This window comes from Electrophorus electricus, chromosome 18 (genome assembly GCF_013358815.1).
Source record: "Electrophorus electricus isolate fEleEle1 chromosome 18, fEleEle1.pri, whole genome shotgun sequence".
NCBI lineage: Eukaryota > Metazoa > Chordata > Actinopteri > Gymnotiformes > Gymnotidae > Electrophorus > Electrophorus electricus.
In genome coordinates, this window is record NC_049552.1 from 10,285,932 (window position 1) to 10,300,355 (window position 14,424).

At 41.2% G+C, this 14,424-nt stretch overlaps 1 protein-coding gene and 1 long non-coding RNA gene across 3 annotated transcripts; both read right to left on the reverse strand.

Annotated features, from left to right (window-relative positions):
• Positions 1-249: 249 nt before the first annotated feature.
• On the reverse strand, positions 250-3,138 carry LOC118242974. The gene is made up of 3 exons (XR_004777142.1): positions 3,123-3,138; positions 706-768; positions 250-284 (listed from the first exon to the last, which is right to left on the reverse strand). It is a non-coding gene; the product is annotated as an uncharacterized LOC118242974 (long non-coding RNA).
• A 1,220-nt stretch (positions 3,139-4,358) lies between these two features.
• On the reverse strand, positions 4,359-13,934 carry zbtb41 (zinc finger and BTB domain containing 41). 2 transcript variants are annotated; one of them, XM_035536500.1, is made up of 11 exons: positions 13,895-13,934; positions 11,193-12,447; positions 10,647-10,854; positions 10,314-10,383; positions 9,367-9,514; positions 9,130-9,259; positions 7,129-7,224; positions 6,787-6,893; positions 6,541-6,646; positions 6,150-6,238; positions 4,359-6,023 (listed from the first exon to the last, which is right to left on the reverse strand). In XM_035536500.1, exons 2-11 carry the CDS (start codon positions 12,415-12,417, stop codon positions 5,416-5,418), a joined length of 2,787 nt encoding a protein of 928 aa, XP_035392393.1. In that variant the 5' UTR covers positions 12,418-12,447; positions 13,895-13,934; the 3' UTR covers positions 4,359-5,415. The 2 variants fall into 2 exon arrangements, with proteins under 2 accessions (XP_035392393.1, XP_026886800.2); XM_027030999.2 differs by having other exon boundaries at positions 13,777-13,923.
• Between the last annotated feature and the right edge of the window lie 490 nt (positions 13,935-14,424).

The following is a 14,424-nucleotide window of genomic DNA, read 5'->3' on the forward strand; positions in this document are numbered from 1 at the left end:
TTCTGCTTGCTGATAATAAAATAGTGTCTGGTCCAGTTTACATGGCGCTGGGGACACCAAAAGCAAAAATAAGCCAATTGGTTGAATTTATATTTGAAATAAATTTATTTGTGTTAACTGACCTTTACAAACGGGCAGTGTTGTCCATTCTTCATTAACACACATTATGCTTTTTGGTCCATCAAGTTTGTAAAGCATGACACACTGAACAGTTAATGCCCTTCCATCTTGTACTTCAAAAACATCTCCATTTTCGATAGCAGGATAGGTTCCGCAAAGTCTGACTAAAATAAGACATATTGGTGTTCATGCAATACTTGTTTAATATTAGGGATATATATAATTTAAAGTTTAATGTATCAAATAATTAAAAGAAAGCTACATTTTACAAAAGCAATAAATTATTATTATTAGCCTAAAACTACCATTTTAAATATGAATTACATATGAAACTACTACTAATATGAAACACTACCAGCAACATATTAATTGGCTTGGTTCTTACCATGCCAATTCTCTTGTGTAACCTTTGCTTTCTGTTTTGCTTTTGGTTTCACTCTTAGATCAATAAATCTCATATGAGTATGTATAACAGTATTTACTGTGTTTCACTCGTTTTTTTAAGGAAGTAATCTAATTTTAAAAACTTTGTAAAAATTGTTTATAAAAGACTGTGATCCCATGACTTTTAAACTTGTATCTCACCAGTCTGCAGTATCCTTTCTGTTGGCTCTGGATTCTCAGGAGGTGGACCGTCATCTACTGCAACTGTAATATAGAACAGACATTTTAGCAGAATTTCTAGAACTGAGTGTGTCTGAAAAACTCATTTGGGCCATTTTGCTCAAATACAGGGGCTGACTGCAAAAAATAAAAATAAAAAATCAATGGTCTAATGTGGCAGAGGTTAAAACCGCTCTCTGCTGAACTGGCTCTGTGAGCATTAGTACTCTGCACTAGTACTAATGCTCTGAAAAGACACAACGAACATTGGTGTTAGAGGTCAACTTTTCGTGGAAAAGAATTTTCATAAATTGTAACCGTAGAGGCTAGGCAGGATGCAGGAACGAGCCGAATGTAACAAAGTGATGTTTATTAACACAAAACAACAGACAATGTAGCACACAGGCTAACACAAGGGCAAACACCGACAACATCCACAATTATATACACTCACGATAACGGCACAAAACGAGGAGCAGGTGTGATACACGGGGAGGGCGTGGCAATAGAAATAAAACACACACACACACACACACACACACACACAGAGACATCTGGGAGGAGGGGCCGTACCACGACAGAGCTCCTCCCCAACGGCACCACTCCCGGCGCGCCAGCCTATCGGACTACGGCCTCGAGACCAACACCAAACGGCGGCGCCGGAGGACCGAGCAACCCGACACGGGCCAGCATGAGCAGGACAGAGGAGACGAAGACAGGGACAAAGATGACACAGACACAAGGAAGGGCACGCTGAGGGGTACAGGCACAGACACAAAGGGAGACAAAGTGACAGGCACATTAAGTGTGACAGTACATGAACAAAATTATACAAAGGGGTGTGAAAAGGTCCGGGGAAGCTGGCAGGAGCCCCAGCCGGGCAGTCGTTGGCTTGGTTGAAGTCTGACTGGCCTGTGGAGGATCGCCCTTCGCCGGTACAGGTGGCGGTGGCTTTTCTGGTTTTGGGGCAGACGCCTCAGGAAGCGCACCAGCTGTTTTACCCATCTTGGGGGCGGGCATTGGTGACGCCTCCTTCTTGCCTTGTTGAAGCTTGCACGTAGGCACTGGAGCTCTGGGGCTGTGTGCCTTAGGTGAGGGAGTGTCTTCAGATGATGCCGCCGCCGGCTCTCTGTAAAAAACGTGGGGCAGCTTGCTGACTCCAACGCAGCATGCCTTGGGTGGAGCCTGGTGCCGGAGGCTCGTCGCTCTCGGAATCTGCTGACCACGTGTCCATCATCGAACAGTGATCCTCATGGAGGGCCTCCTCTACCTCCATTGATGGACCCTCCAGGCTGTCGACCTCCAAGTCTGACCAGAGGCTGACGTCGTGGTGCTCCTCACTTTGTCCGTACTCCCCATAGCCCTCCCGGTAGTCCCAATACGGATAATAGGACCCAGCGGAGTCCAAATCTGGATACTGTTCATAATCGTTCCTGTTTCAGTAGTCCATTGAGAGTCTGTAGGACTCCACAGAGTCTGACCCTGGACTACACTCAAGGTCCTCCCAAAATCCTCCAGGAGCACTCTTGCTTGTTGTAACAGTATAGAGAGTGCCCAAGAGTATGGGGGGTTTCCCCACAAGGGCTGGGGAGAAGAGGTTACGCGTGTTCTTCCCCCTCTTCTGCTTTTTGCTCTTCTTCCCTGGCATCCTTCGGTCGATGTTTCTGTAATGGTAGAGGTTAGGCAGGATGCAGGAATGAGCTAAGTGTGACAAAGTGACGTTTATTAACACGAAACAACAGACAACGTAGCACACAGGCTAGCACAAGGGCAAACACTGACAACATCCACAATTGTGTACACTCACAATAACGACAAAACGAGGAGCAGGTGTGATACACGGGGAGGCCATGGCTATACGAATGAAAACACACACACACACACGGAGATGTCTTGGAGGAGGGGCTGTATTGTGACACAAATATAAAGTGAATCATTTACAACTTTCAGCATGTTGTACATGTAAATGCTATTTATGGTATTTATTTAAGCATTTGGTAAGAAAAATATTATGGTCATTAACAAGTTACATAACCATTGCATATAATATACACATGTCTCTTTAATAGGTACAGCTGGTGCACCTGTATTGTGGGTGTATTAAATAGGTGTACAGTTACAGGCTGTAGCCCGTCTGTTGCCACACAATTTGTCAGCCACCCTGTGCCTTGCTAAAACTACTCAGTTAATGCTACACAGTTTCTGATGATGCATAGTGTACAGTACAGTACAGTACTAACTCCAATGATAACTCTAATAACTCAATGCACACGCAGTCGTTATAACTGAATTACTACTAAATTTCACAAATATTCTGATTGATGGCATTTTGTGTGTAGTGACCAGGTGAGCAGTCAAATGTATTTAAAAAGACATACTATGAAGTAAGACAATCTTACCACAAATAGGTGCAGGGGTCCACTCTTCATTCATACAGTAGTTATGCCGATGTCCAGCCAGTTTATATCCTTTTTTACACATGAAGTCAACTCTGTCAGTATGCTCAAAAACATCTTGGTATGGTTGTATGATTACTGCATTAGCAACAGGAGCAGGAGCATCACAAGTGCCCAGTTTTCCTGAAAAATTAAACAACTCCTCTTTGCTTTATGCCAAGACGGTGCTATGCGTATTGCTGATACGTACTGATAATCAATTACAGTGGATTTTCAATGATATTTTTTAACACATATGCAAATCTACACTCACGTTTACACTCTGGTAGTATCCACTTCCCATTTATACACACAGCCAACTGCTTTCCCACAAGCTCATAGCCTTTCTCACATGCATAGGGAACCCTGCTGTTATTAGAGTACCATCCTTCTAACTTGTGCAGTGGTTGAGCATGGGAAACAGCTGGTGCAGCACATTCACTTTCACCTAAGAGAAGAAACAGAACAGGTATTGATGTGTTTCATGTGACATGTTTCAAATTACAGTAACACATTACATGAAAAATCCAAATCAGATGACCTTTGAGCTAAAACAGCAACTAAAAACAAATTGTTTTTGTGCCTTAAAGGTTCGATTTTCATAACTTTGCATAGTTAATAACATTTTTTCAACATTCAAATACTGTGCATGTGACAGCTCAGTGGTGGAGAAGGAATATTAACATGTGAACAACAAAAGCCAATGCTACCTAAACAGTGTGGGGTGTGTGACCACACTCCATCGTCACATCTGAGCACCCCCCACCACGCATTGGCCACAGGTCTCGTGTTGGCGTCACAGCCATAGAAAATGCTTGAGCCATTTTCATAGTTTTCCTGCTGAGGGACTAAAAAAACATGCCTGAGTTTTGGACTCTGACAGTCTTTGGACCCTGTCAAAGAAAATACAGATGCATCAGTAACTCAAACAATTCTGTCTCAACTGTGCTGCTGTTACATGCATGGCCCAGCAATGACTATAAAAATACTAGAAACAAGAATATACCCAATCATTTTTTTAATTAAAAAAAGAGTAATTGTCCAGCTATATCCTCCATTTCACTTGACCTGTTTACACTTTACCTGTACGTCATGAAATAGAGACACGAGACAGTTTGTGAGCAGGGCTACATAATGCGAGTAGACTGACAGGGAATACATTCATATTGATCATTTTTAAAAAAAACAAAAAAAAAACTATTTACACAGAATAGGACCGATTTATTCACATCCACAAGCATTGTACTTTGTGACATTCATTTCTAAATGGGTTTCCAAATGACAAATTTTATTTTATTTCATTTTAAAGCAAACTGGACTGCTCCAAAGCGCTTACCTTTCACAAACTGACATGACCAAATGCAGAGAATCAGAATAATAATCCTCATTTTCTGTGAGTTTTTTTCCCCTCACATCAGACCCCAGTTGTAGCCTCCAAGTTAAAAGCATATATGAACAACTGAAATAAGCAGTCTCAATTATTTGTCCATTTGACTCTTTAAGTCAACAAGATTTCATCATTTGAAATTTCGTAATTGTGTATGCTGGCATGCCGTCATGTTAATTTCAAACACTTTTGTTTTTTTGGGTTTTTTTTACATTATTTATAGAAATCTAAAGGTTTTACCAAAATGTTCATACCTTTATATGGTATTCTATTCTGTCTCAATCAGCCTACCAATGGCTTGAAATCGAATCTGTCCTCTGTTGTCAGTGTGTCCAAAGTGCTCATACCCAACCAGCCCCAGGAGCTGCGCGACACAATGCTTTTTAATTACCTGTTCCCACCATTGTAGTTTGAAACTGAAAGAATCAGTGGTATACCTCCTGTTTCTCCTTCACTCTAAGCAAGGTAAGATGAATCATTTTAAAGCTGAAAAAATGTATCTGTACCAGTGGCTCAAACCAAGTGTTTATATTATTGTTGCACAGACATTGACATTTTAAAAACAGTTCTCACAAAGATCAAGCTTTTCCCATACTGCAACATACCAGAAAATTACATATCAAAGTAGTTCAATTGCACTTTTGTGAACAGAGTAAGACTCTGCCTTAGATAGATGCTACCTTTAAAAATTAACAAACCTTAAAACACATCTTAGAGGCCTTCACTGTAATTATAATACAGTGCTTGGTAGCAAAACAATATAGAGAATTGCATTTAAAAATATAATGCCAGTAATGTTCACTGACATGATTACAATTCACAATACTGCATGTTGCTCATTGGTAAGAGCATCAGACTGGCGGATGAGGGCTAGTGGGCATGCTCAGGAGCGGCCATGCCCTGCACGGCTGGGGTGGAGTCTAGTCCCAGCAGTGTGCCCAGGTACGACTGCTCCCTCGGGTCCAGCATCTGATCCGGCCTCACAGGGTGCACGATGTTAGCCGGCTGTGGCGTGAGTGTGTATTTTTCCAGGAAGACCAGGTCAGCAGGTGGCTGGTAGGCGCCTGGCGGCTGCTGCTGCTGCTGCAAAGGTGGCAGGATGGTGTGCGGTGCCCCGTGGCCAACCAGTTCAGCCTCTTCGGGCATCTGGACGGGCACGAGTGTGACGGGCACGCACACATCAACGGGGGCGCCCTGCAGGGCAGCCTTGGGCGTGCCGTGGTATGGTTTTGGTGGCTCAGCTGAGGACATGTGGCATGGGGGTTTGCCGCCTGACTGATCGGGTGAGGGTTGATTGAGCGAGCGGGCACTGTGGACGTGGTCCATGTGGTACTTTAATTTGTCCTTGCGTTTGAAGGTGGCACTGCAGTGAGAGCAGTTGAAGGGACGCACATCCGAGTGGATGACCATGTGCTTGGTCAAGGTTTTCTTGATCCGGAAAGTTTGGTTGCAAATTACACATCGGTGTGGCTTTTCACCTAACGGAATCCAAAAAACAGCAAGAAGAACAAAAGCTTATTTTTAGATAATTTTAGATCAAGAGGAATGTCTCTTTGACAATGATAAAAGTAAAGCACAATGCATCAAACAGTGACCCCTTTTACCTGAATGAGTTCTAAAATGCGTCATCAGATTGGTCTTCCCTCTGAACTCTTTCTTGCACACTTCACACTGGTGCACTAGAACCTTGTACCTGCAAGTTTGGAGAACACTTAAAATCCTTGTGCATTCAAAATCCCGACATGTAAGTTTAGGCCTATTAATCCTGACAGCATAAGGTCAGTCTCTGCAGCTGTAAAATTCCTTAGGAAATAGTGAAAGTGATAGTGATAGTAGGAGGAAATCTGATACCCATTTATATTTTTAAATTGCCCAGGCCTTTGACTTAGTCCAGCATGATCTCAGCATGTAGTTCTTCCATTTTTTCCTGATTTCTGCAGAATAACCCTGTGTTATTTTGTTTGGTGTGCCAGTGTGCAGTACGCAAGTTCTTACTTTCTCCAGACCTTCTCCCCAAGGTGAATACTTTTGTAATGAACGGTCAAGTGATCAGCCCGCCTGAAGCACTTTCCACACTCCTCACATTGGTGCGCCCTCTCCCCTGGGCAACACCAGAGACTGACATCAGGGGCATTTTAATCATTCTCTGCTAAACTCTTGTGTCAAATGGAACCACAAAATCAAATGGATCAGTAAGATGCTAAGGAGGAGAAAACATGAATGTGAATTTTTTTGCATTACCAGTGTGTATTTTCCTGTGTTTCTTTAGATGATCATGACGAATGAAAGTTTTGCCACACTCTTCGCATTCGTAGCGCTTGTCATTATGGTGGACACGAAGATGCAGCCTGAGGAAGGAGGAAATCGAGCACACGTTTTACTGTCGCAAACAGAATGAGCGGATAATTACATTACACTTTCATAAGGCTTCATCTTTAGTTTCGACTAGATTTTGCTTTTATTCACTTGGTACAGCATTAATACATAAACGCATGTCGGGTTTGTCCCCACAGCTTCACACAGAAGCTTTGTGGAACCTCCTGGAACACATCAGACCCACCCCTGCCCCCATGTCCCCCAGACCTGTAGGAGCTGCCATGGCGGAAGCTCTGGCCGCAGATGCTGCAAAGGTGTGGCTTCTCCCCACTGTGGATCCTCAGGTGCTCCCTCAAAGTTGTTCTGAAGTGGAGGTGTGAGGAAAAACAAACAAAACAATACACTGCCATGAAAAGGTTCTGCTGTTTCTAAGGCTTCATTGTGATAGTCTTTAATGTAAATACAACTAAAGAGTTTATAGTTACAGCATTTAGCTGACACTTTTATCCAAAGCGACATACAGTTATGAGTGAATACAACTTGAGCAATTGAGTGTTAAAGGCCTTGCTCAGAGGTCCAACAGTGGCAGTGGTGGGGCTTGAACTAGCAACCTTCCAATTACTGGTCATCTAGCTTACTAATCAAGCTACCACTGTTCAGCACAGGTATCATACAGAAGAGTATACCACACCGTTGTATACAACACCATTATATTTCATTAAGTAGTGACACAGTGCTTTGCAAAAGTATTCCATTCCCTTCAAAGTCATAATTTTTCTGAATTACAAATTACATTTAGATATCACCACACCCCTAGCTGGTAGCCAGCCAGTCCCTCTCGTTCCATGCACACCTGTCGCGACACTCATTCACTTCCCCAGTCTCCATCTCTTGTTCCTTGTTTATTTCCCCCTATCTAGCTTCCACAGGTGCCCTAGTCCAGTGCTTCGCACTCACAGTCCTGAAAGCCAAGAGCCAATACGGCATTGCAAAATTTTCTGAGATTCTCCCGCTACGAAATGTCTTTATTTTTGGTTTGTTTGTTTAAATAAAGCCTTGTTTTCTCTCCATTCATTTACATCACGCTTATTCATTACATCTCACAAGATACAGAGTGCTAAAATATCAAATAACTGTTTTTCTATTTCTCATTCAGAATTTCATCAGATGTTAGCAAAATGTATAAAATGTATAAAACCTCCGAGGAAATCAGAGAAAACTGCAGTAAGAGAAATAAGCAGAAAATAATGAGATATAAACTTCCCAAATTAAGCATGTATTTCAGATATTCTCAGTGATCATTTGCTAGTCCTGTTCAGGCTACATACCTATTATTTTTTGTTTGTTTCAATGTTCACGTTCAAAGTTCAAAGAGGTTTTATTGTCATTTCAGCTATATACAAGTACACAACAAAAATGAGACAATGTTCCTCCAGGACCATGGTGCAACACAAAACAACAGTGCAACAGACAACATGCTACACAAGTGCAAACAGTCCAATATAGTGCAAAAATGTCATTAAATAAACAATAATAAATACAGGACAGGACAAATTTATTTATTTTCCTATTGCATTATTATTAGTGTAGGCATACTGTATTGTGAACTGTAATCATTTTTATTGTGTTGTACTTGGCTATTCAGCATGAGGTCATTGTTTTGTATTACATACATAAACTCCTCAATTTAATGGGGCCCCAATGACATGATTTTATCAGTCCATTTAATTGGATCAGGAAAAGTGAACATTTCAAAACTAGCATGGAGTCAGATCTAGACTGCACTCTATAACTAAGAATAATGAATCCATGTTCGCAGTCTCTACCATGACACAGACAGTGCTAGATGGTCATCGGTTAGGTGAATAATAATAATAATAATAATAATAATCAATAATGTTTTATTGTATAACAATTCATTAGAAGACAGAGCATTGCTAAATGGCATCTATATATAAAAGGCTTTTAGTTATCTGACAGAATTGCCATATATATAAGCACAGTATTGACATATGGAACTGTGGAAATGTGGTGTGAAGGGAAGCTAAAAAAAAAAGACATTGTAACGTGAGACCCTCAAACAGTCATTGACCCATTCAATTTGTGTCTGTAGTTAATGACAGCTTTTCCATAAGGAGAGCTTTTCCAATAAATAAATAAAACTATTTTGTGAGACACTTGCGTAAAGGAAGAAAATAAGCAATACTCTGGACAAAAGTCATCATCTTCACTACTATGATGATGAAAACAAAGGAAGGTCTCTCTCACCTCTCGCGGACAGATTTCCCACAGAGCAAGCAGGTCCATTTCCTTTTCCCTCCATGGGTGCATTCAATGTGCCTCTTACGGTTACCTGTGTCATTGAACTGTCGTCCACAGATGTCACATGGGAAGGGACCTGGGGCCAGGCACAACCGGAAAACACACAACTGCTACAAGCTCTGGAAGCACCAAGCTTTCTCTACTGCTAGGAAAGCAAATTGAATAACTACAAATGTTCCTTACCCAAATGGTATTTTTCTTGGTGTTTCAACCGGGCAAAGCGTGACTTGAAGTAGTCATCACAGTAAGCACATTTAAAGGGCTTGTCCTGAGAATGTAGGATCATATGTTCCTCCAGGTGGGGTCTACGAGTGAAGGACTTGTGACATATCTAGAAAAAGACCAAAAGTACATCTACAACTACATATAAGACCAAAAGTACATCTACAACCACGTACAATACCATAAAGTATATCTACAACCACATATAAGACCATAAAGTACATCTACGAACGCATATAAGACCATAAAGTACATCTACAACCACATATAAGACAATAAAGTACATCTACAACCACATATAAGACCATAAAGTACATCTACGAAGGCATATAAGACCATAAAGTACACCTACGAAGGTATATAAGACCATAAAGTACATCTACGAATGCATATAAGATCATAAAGTACACTTACAACCACATATAAGACAATAAAGAACATCTACAACCACATAGCTACTGCTATTACAACTAATAATAATTATTATTATTATTATTATTTTCTTTATTAGAATGAAAACCATTCAACTTACAACACTGATAAGCCAGAACATGTTTAACCTGATTTAAAGGGGATACTAAATGTGTATATTAGGAGACCCTTCTCTCACTATTAGATCTTCTGGCAGTAATTTGCTCATTGTACCTCAGCTTCTATGGGTGGGAGGGCATTAGTGCCATTGCACTGAGACTGTGGGCTACCCTCCCCCTATTGCTCCATGACTGCTCCTCTGTTAAATCTTTCAAATCTAAGTTAAAGACTTACCTTTTCATTTAACACTATTCTACTTTCTTTCATTTAGTTTTTTTTCCCTTGAGTTATTTGTGACCTTGGGCATGAGAAATCTGTTATATAACTGTATCAAGCACACAAAAACTGTGACTGCAGCCAGGCAGAAAACTACGTACGTCACACTTCCACCCTTCACTTTTCCTCTTCCTCATATTCATAAAGTCCTGAACGTGGTCAGGATGGAACCTAAGAAAAAAATTTAAGAAGAGGGTGACGATAAAATGTAAACGTCACACTTTATCATATGACATTCAAACCGGTCTTCATTTCAATACAAGAATTCTTTAGTTAATACAAGAACACCCTCAAAACCTAAAATCTAACTTGAGTTAAGTCACAATAAACACTGTGTATAGGTGCAGATTTGAATGGCATCTGTACTGTCATGTGCCTTTAATAATTTACTGATACTAGTTAGATTTCAAATAACGTCCACTGCCCATCCTTACCTTTTGACATGTTTGCTCAGGGTCTTTTTGCTCGCATGAAGTTTATTGCAAAAGGGGCATTTATGGTCCTTCCTCTGGACAGGAGCATCACTAGTGTGTTTCTTCTTGTGCACTGTGAGATTTGACTTGGTGGAATAACACTGGAGACAAACATCACACTGGAATGGTTTTTCTCCAGTGTGGACTCTGGTGTGACTCTCATATTTTCCTATGGAAAAACATTGAAAGCAACAGTCTAGCAATGACACTATACAATCATTCTAAAGTCAAACACACCTAAATACCTAAATACAGATCTTGATTTTGATTTTTCACTTTTGGTTTAATTACACAAATACCTACAATTCAATTTTAAAAGGTTTAATTTATCAAAGACAGCAATTACGTGCAAGAAACCAACACAGCTTACTGTTAATGACTGGTTGCTAAAGTTGAGGTTAATTTGTTGTGCTAAATGCTACTGACAAATTGGACGACCAGTTTTTGTTGTTTAACCTCTGTTCTCCAGCATATTGGATTAGAACATACATAGGACAAGACTTTTACCTATACGATCAAATGTCTTGTCACACTTCGGGCATTTGAGGGTCTTTTTGCTGGAGCTCTGGATGACCACTGGAGCCAGGCCCTCTGGGTAGACATGACCAGTGCCATGGACCGCTGGAGTGTGCGTTACAGCCAGATGGCCAGAGCTCAGTCCCGCATCCTTGCGTGAGGTCATTTCAAGAGCTGGGCTCTCCTCAGGCACCGTGTCGTCCGCAGGATCCTTATGCCTCCTGCTCACCTGCATAGGGTTGGGAGTCTCTTCTCTGCTACTCTGCTGCAGTGGTTCCCCCTTCTCCTGCTGATGATCCTTCTCCTCCTCCTCATCTTCCTCCACTTCATCCTCTTCAATAGATATAGCAGCTTCATTTGCACACACTTCCTGCTGTGTGCTGTTCTCCACCATGGGGATCTTCTCGGTCCCCTCGTTCTCAAACTTGGCTGGGGTCCTCCTCTGACGGGCTGATCGACGGGTGCCGAAGGGAGGAGCTGGTGTTGTGACGATGGTTCCTGGGGTCTCCTCTACCTGGCCGTCATTGCTGTGCATCTTGGCCATGTGGTTCTCCAAAGACTTTCTGTAGCAGAACGTCCGGCTGCAGAACGAACACTGAGCCTCACTGGAAACCTGGCACTTCCGAGTGCCTTCCAATGAAGATGCCTCAGGTTCCTCCTCAACCGGCCGCTCCTCCTCTGCCTCCTCTTGCCCTTGGGCTGGGGTTGCCTCCCCTGCTAGAAGATTCACCGCTTCCATCATGTCAAAGAAGCAGGCAGCGTCTGTCAAGGAGGGGATCTGGGTTTCCTGCACCTCAAACTCGGATGTGTAAAGGAAGTCGAGCAAGTGCCCAAAAACAGAGCCCTCCACATTATCAATGGCAACGTGGTCTAGCCCCGGGTTTTCACTAAGCTTGGCATGGAAATAGCTGCTGCCGAATGCCAAGACCACCTTGTGGGCACGGTACGTTTTCCCACACACAGTGACCGCTATGTCACAAAACGATGACAGTGCCTGCCTGTCCTTGTTTAAGAACTTGAGGAAGCAGCTATCACTCTCGGAGATTCGCAGGTACCGTTTTCCCTGTGTGGCCTTGGCAGTGAATGGAGAGTCAATACCACTCCTGACTTCACTTTGTTCTACCCGGCCAATGGATGTTGTCATCTCAGCATGAGCATTCACTCTTTGCCTCACCATAGAATGACGAGGTGCATTTGCTTTCTTTTTCACCTTCATGACTTAGGAGAATCTGTTCATAATGGGAATCTAAGTATTAAAAGGAACAAAATATATAGTTATAGCTGGCCATGTGCTTTGTGATCTTTTGGAAGCCTGAAGATTATAATACTATTATTATTATATGTATTTAATTCAATTCTAGTTTGTTTATAGTGCTTTTTACAACAGGTGATGCCTCAAAGCAGCTTTATAGAAATCAGATTTACAGAGAATAAAGGGCCAAGCCCCTGAGCTAACCAAGCCAACAGTAGCAAGGAAAACTCCCTAAGAGACAAAGAAAGACACGTCTGGTTCTCATCTGGTCAACACCGGATAGCAAAGTAATAACAGATTGATTAAAGTTGCTTTTTTCCAACTTATAAGAGTAGTGACTTAAGAAATTACTAACAATCTTTTATCAGAGGCATTCAGATTAATCAGTAAAAAACAATGAGTAGTTCTAGTCCGTCAGTGCAGGATTCTCTGAAATAATAGTTTTAGAATAAACTCTGAAATTAATTTTAAATGTGCTTTAGGACAATATCTTCTACTATTAGAGGTGCTAAAATAGAGTGGTATGAAATTCCTTGCAAAAGACACTATAAGAATAGAACAAAATGGTCAAATATCATGGTTTAAGACCTAAATGTGAAATGACATCTGGTGCAACATATTTGAAATTGTACACACAATCTGTTACATCCAAACCACACATTTAACCTAACTTGATTTTTGTAGGCATATTTAGTGAAGAAACAAATAGGCCACAAAAGAATGTGCTATACACAATACACTCTTACGATAGTGATGCTCACAACATACTAATAAATGCATAATAATAATGTCTTTTCGAGTGATCTTGAATGCTCAGAGATTTACTGATTTACTTGGCTATTTGAAATGCGTTTTAAGGTTATGGGTCGTATGGTGTTTTAAGACAACAAGCATTTACAAAGACGTTACACACGCCAGAAATTCAAATCCATCTCAGGAGCTCTCCAAATAAAACTGCAAATAACCCGAATGATTTGACGGGACATTTAGCTTAGGCCTATAGCAACTTTTGTTAAAAATGAGCTTCGAAAGTCATTGAATTTCTTAGCTAGCTAAGTACATGGCAGGCCAGCCGTTGTTATACGAGACTGGGGCCGGTAAAAGAAAGACGCATCCGTCATTCGTCATCACAGAGAAAAAAAATCGACCGAGACACTTTCATTTGCATCCGCAACTGGGGACATCTCTGAAACCACGAGCTACCCCTTGCGGACCCCTCACCATGGAATCCAAAGGTGTCCTAAGAGGAGAGTGTTGACAACCGACCCTACAATGCCCTTTGAAAGGCTGCCATAATGCTCAATATATCTCTTTAGTTCCTACCTTGTGAAGTAGCTTCCCTTGATATTTTGTTACAGTTGTATTATCTTTGTCTGTACAGAAACAATACAATGCGTATTCCAGAGTATATACTTAACGAACAAAAAGGTTTTCTACAAACCAGAGGGTGCGCCACCTTCCCACATTCGATACGCTTGACGTCTCAATAATCTGCTTTGTCATTGGATGGGTTTGTTTTCTCTGTTGCTGTATATTTTCCTCTAAATTAATACATATATCAGTGTAACTCTATTGCCTTTGGTAATATTAGTGCTAAAAGTATTATAGTATTGATAAATTGGGATCTGTAACAAATGTGTGTTCGAAAACGAAAGTGCCTTTGAAAATTACTGCGTCCCATGTGGCATTCTGGGTAATGTAGTTAACGGTAGTTAGCGCAATGCGGGCCCATTTCCAAAGAGGGGATATGCGATAGCCTACATGACCAGGACTTCAATGTAAAGTTTCAGTCAAGTTTTGGAAAGATATACTTTTAACTCATTATACATTTAAATCATTAAATACTTTTCAATCATTATGTAACCAGTATTACTACTCATTTTTGAGGTTAGTGGAATTAGTTATAATGAGTCTTCTATTTCATGTTTTGATTAGCTATAATCATCCTTCTATTTCACGTTTTGATTCCAC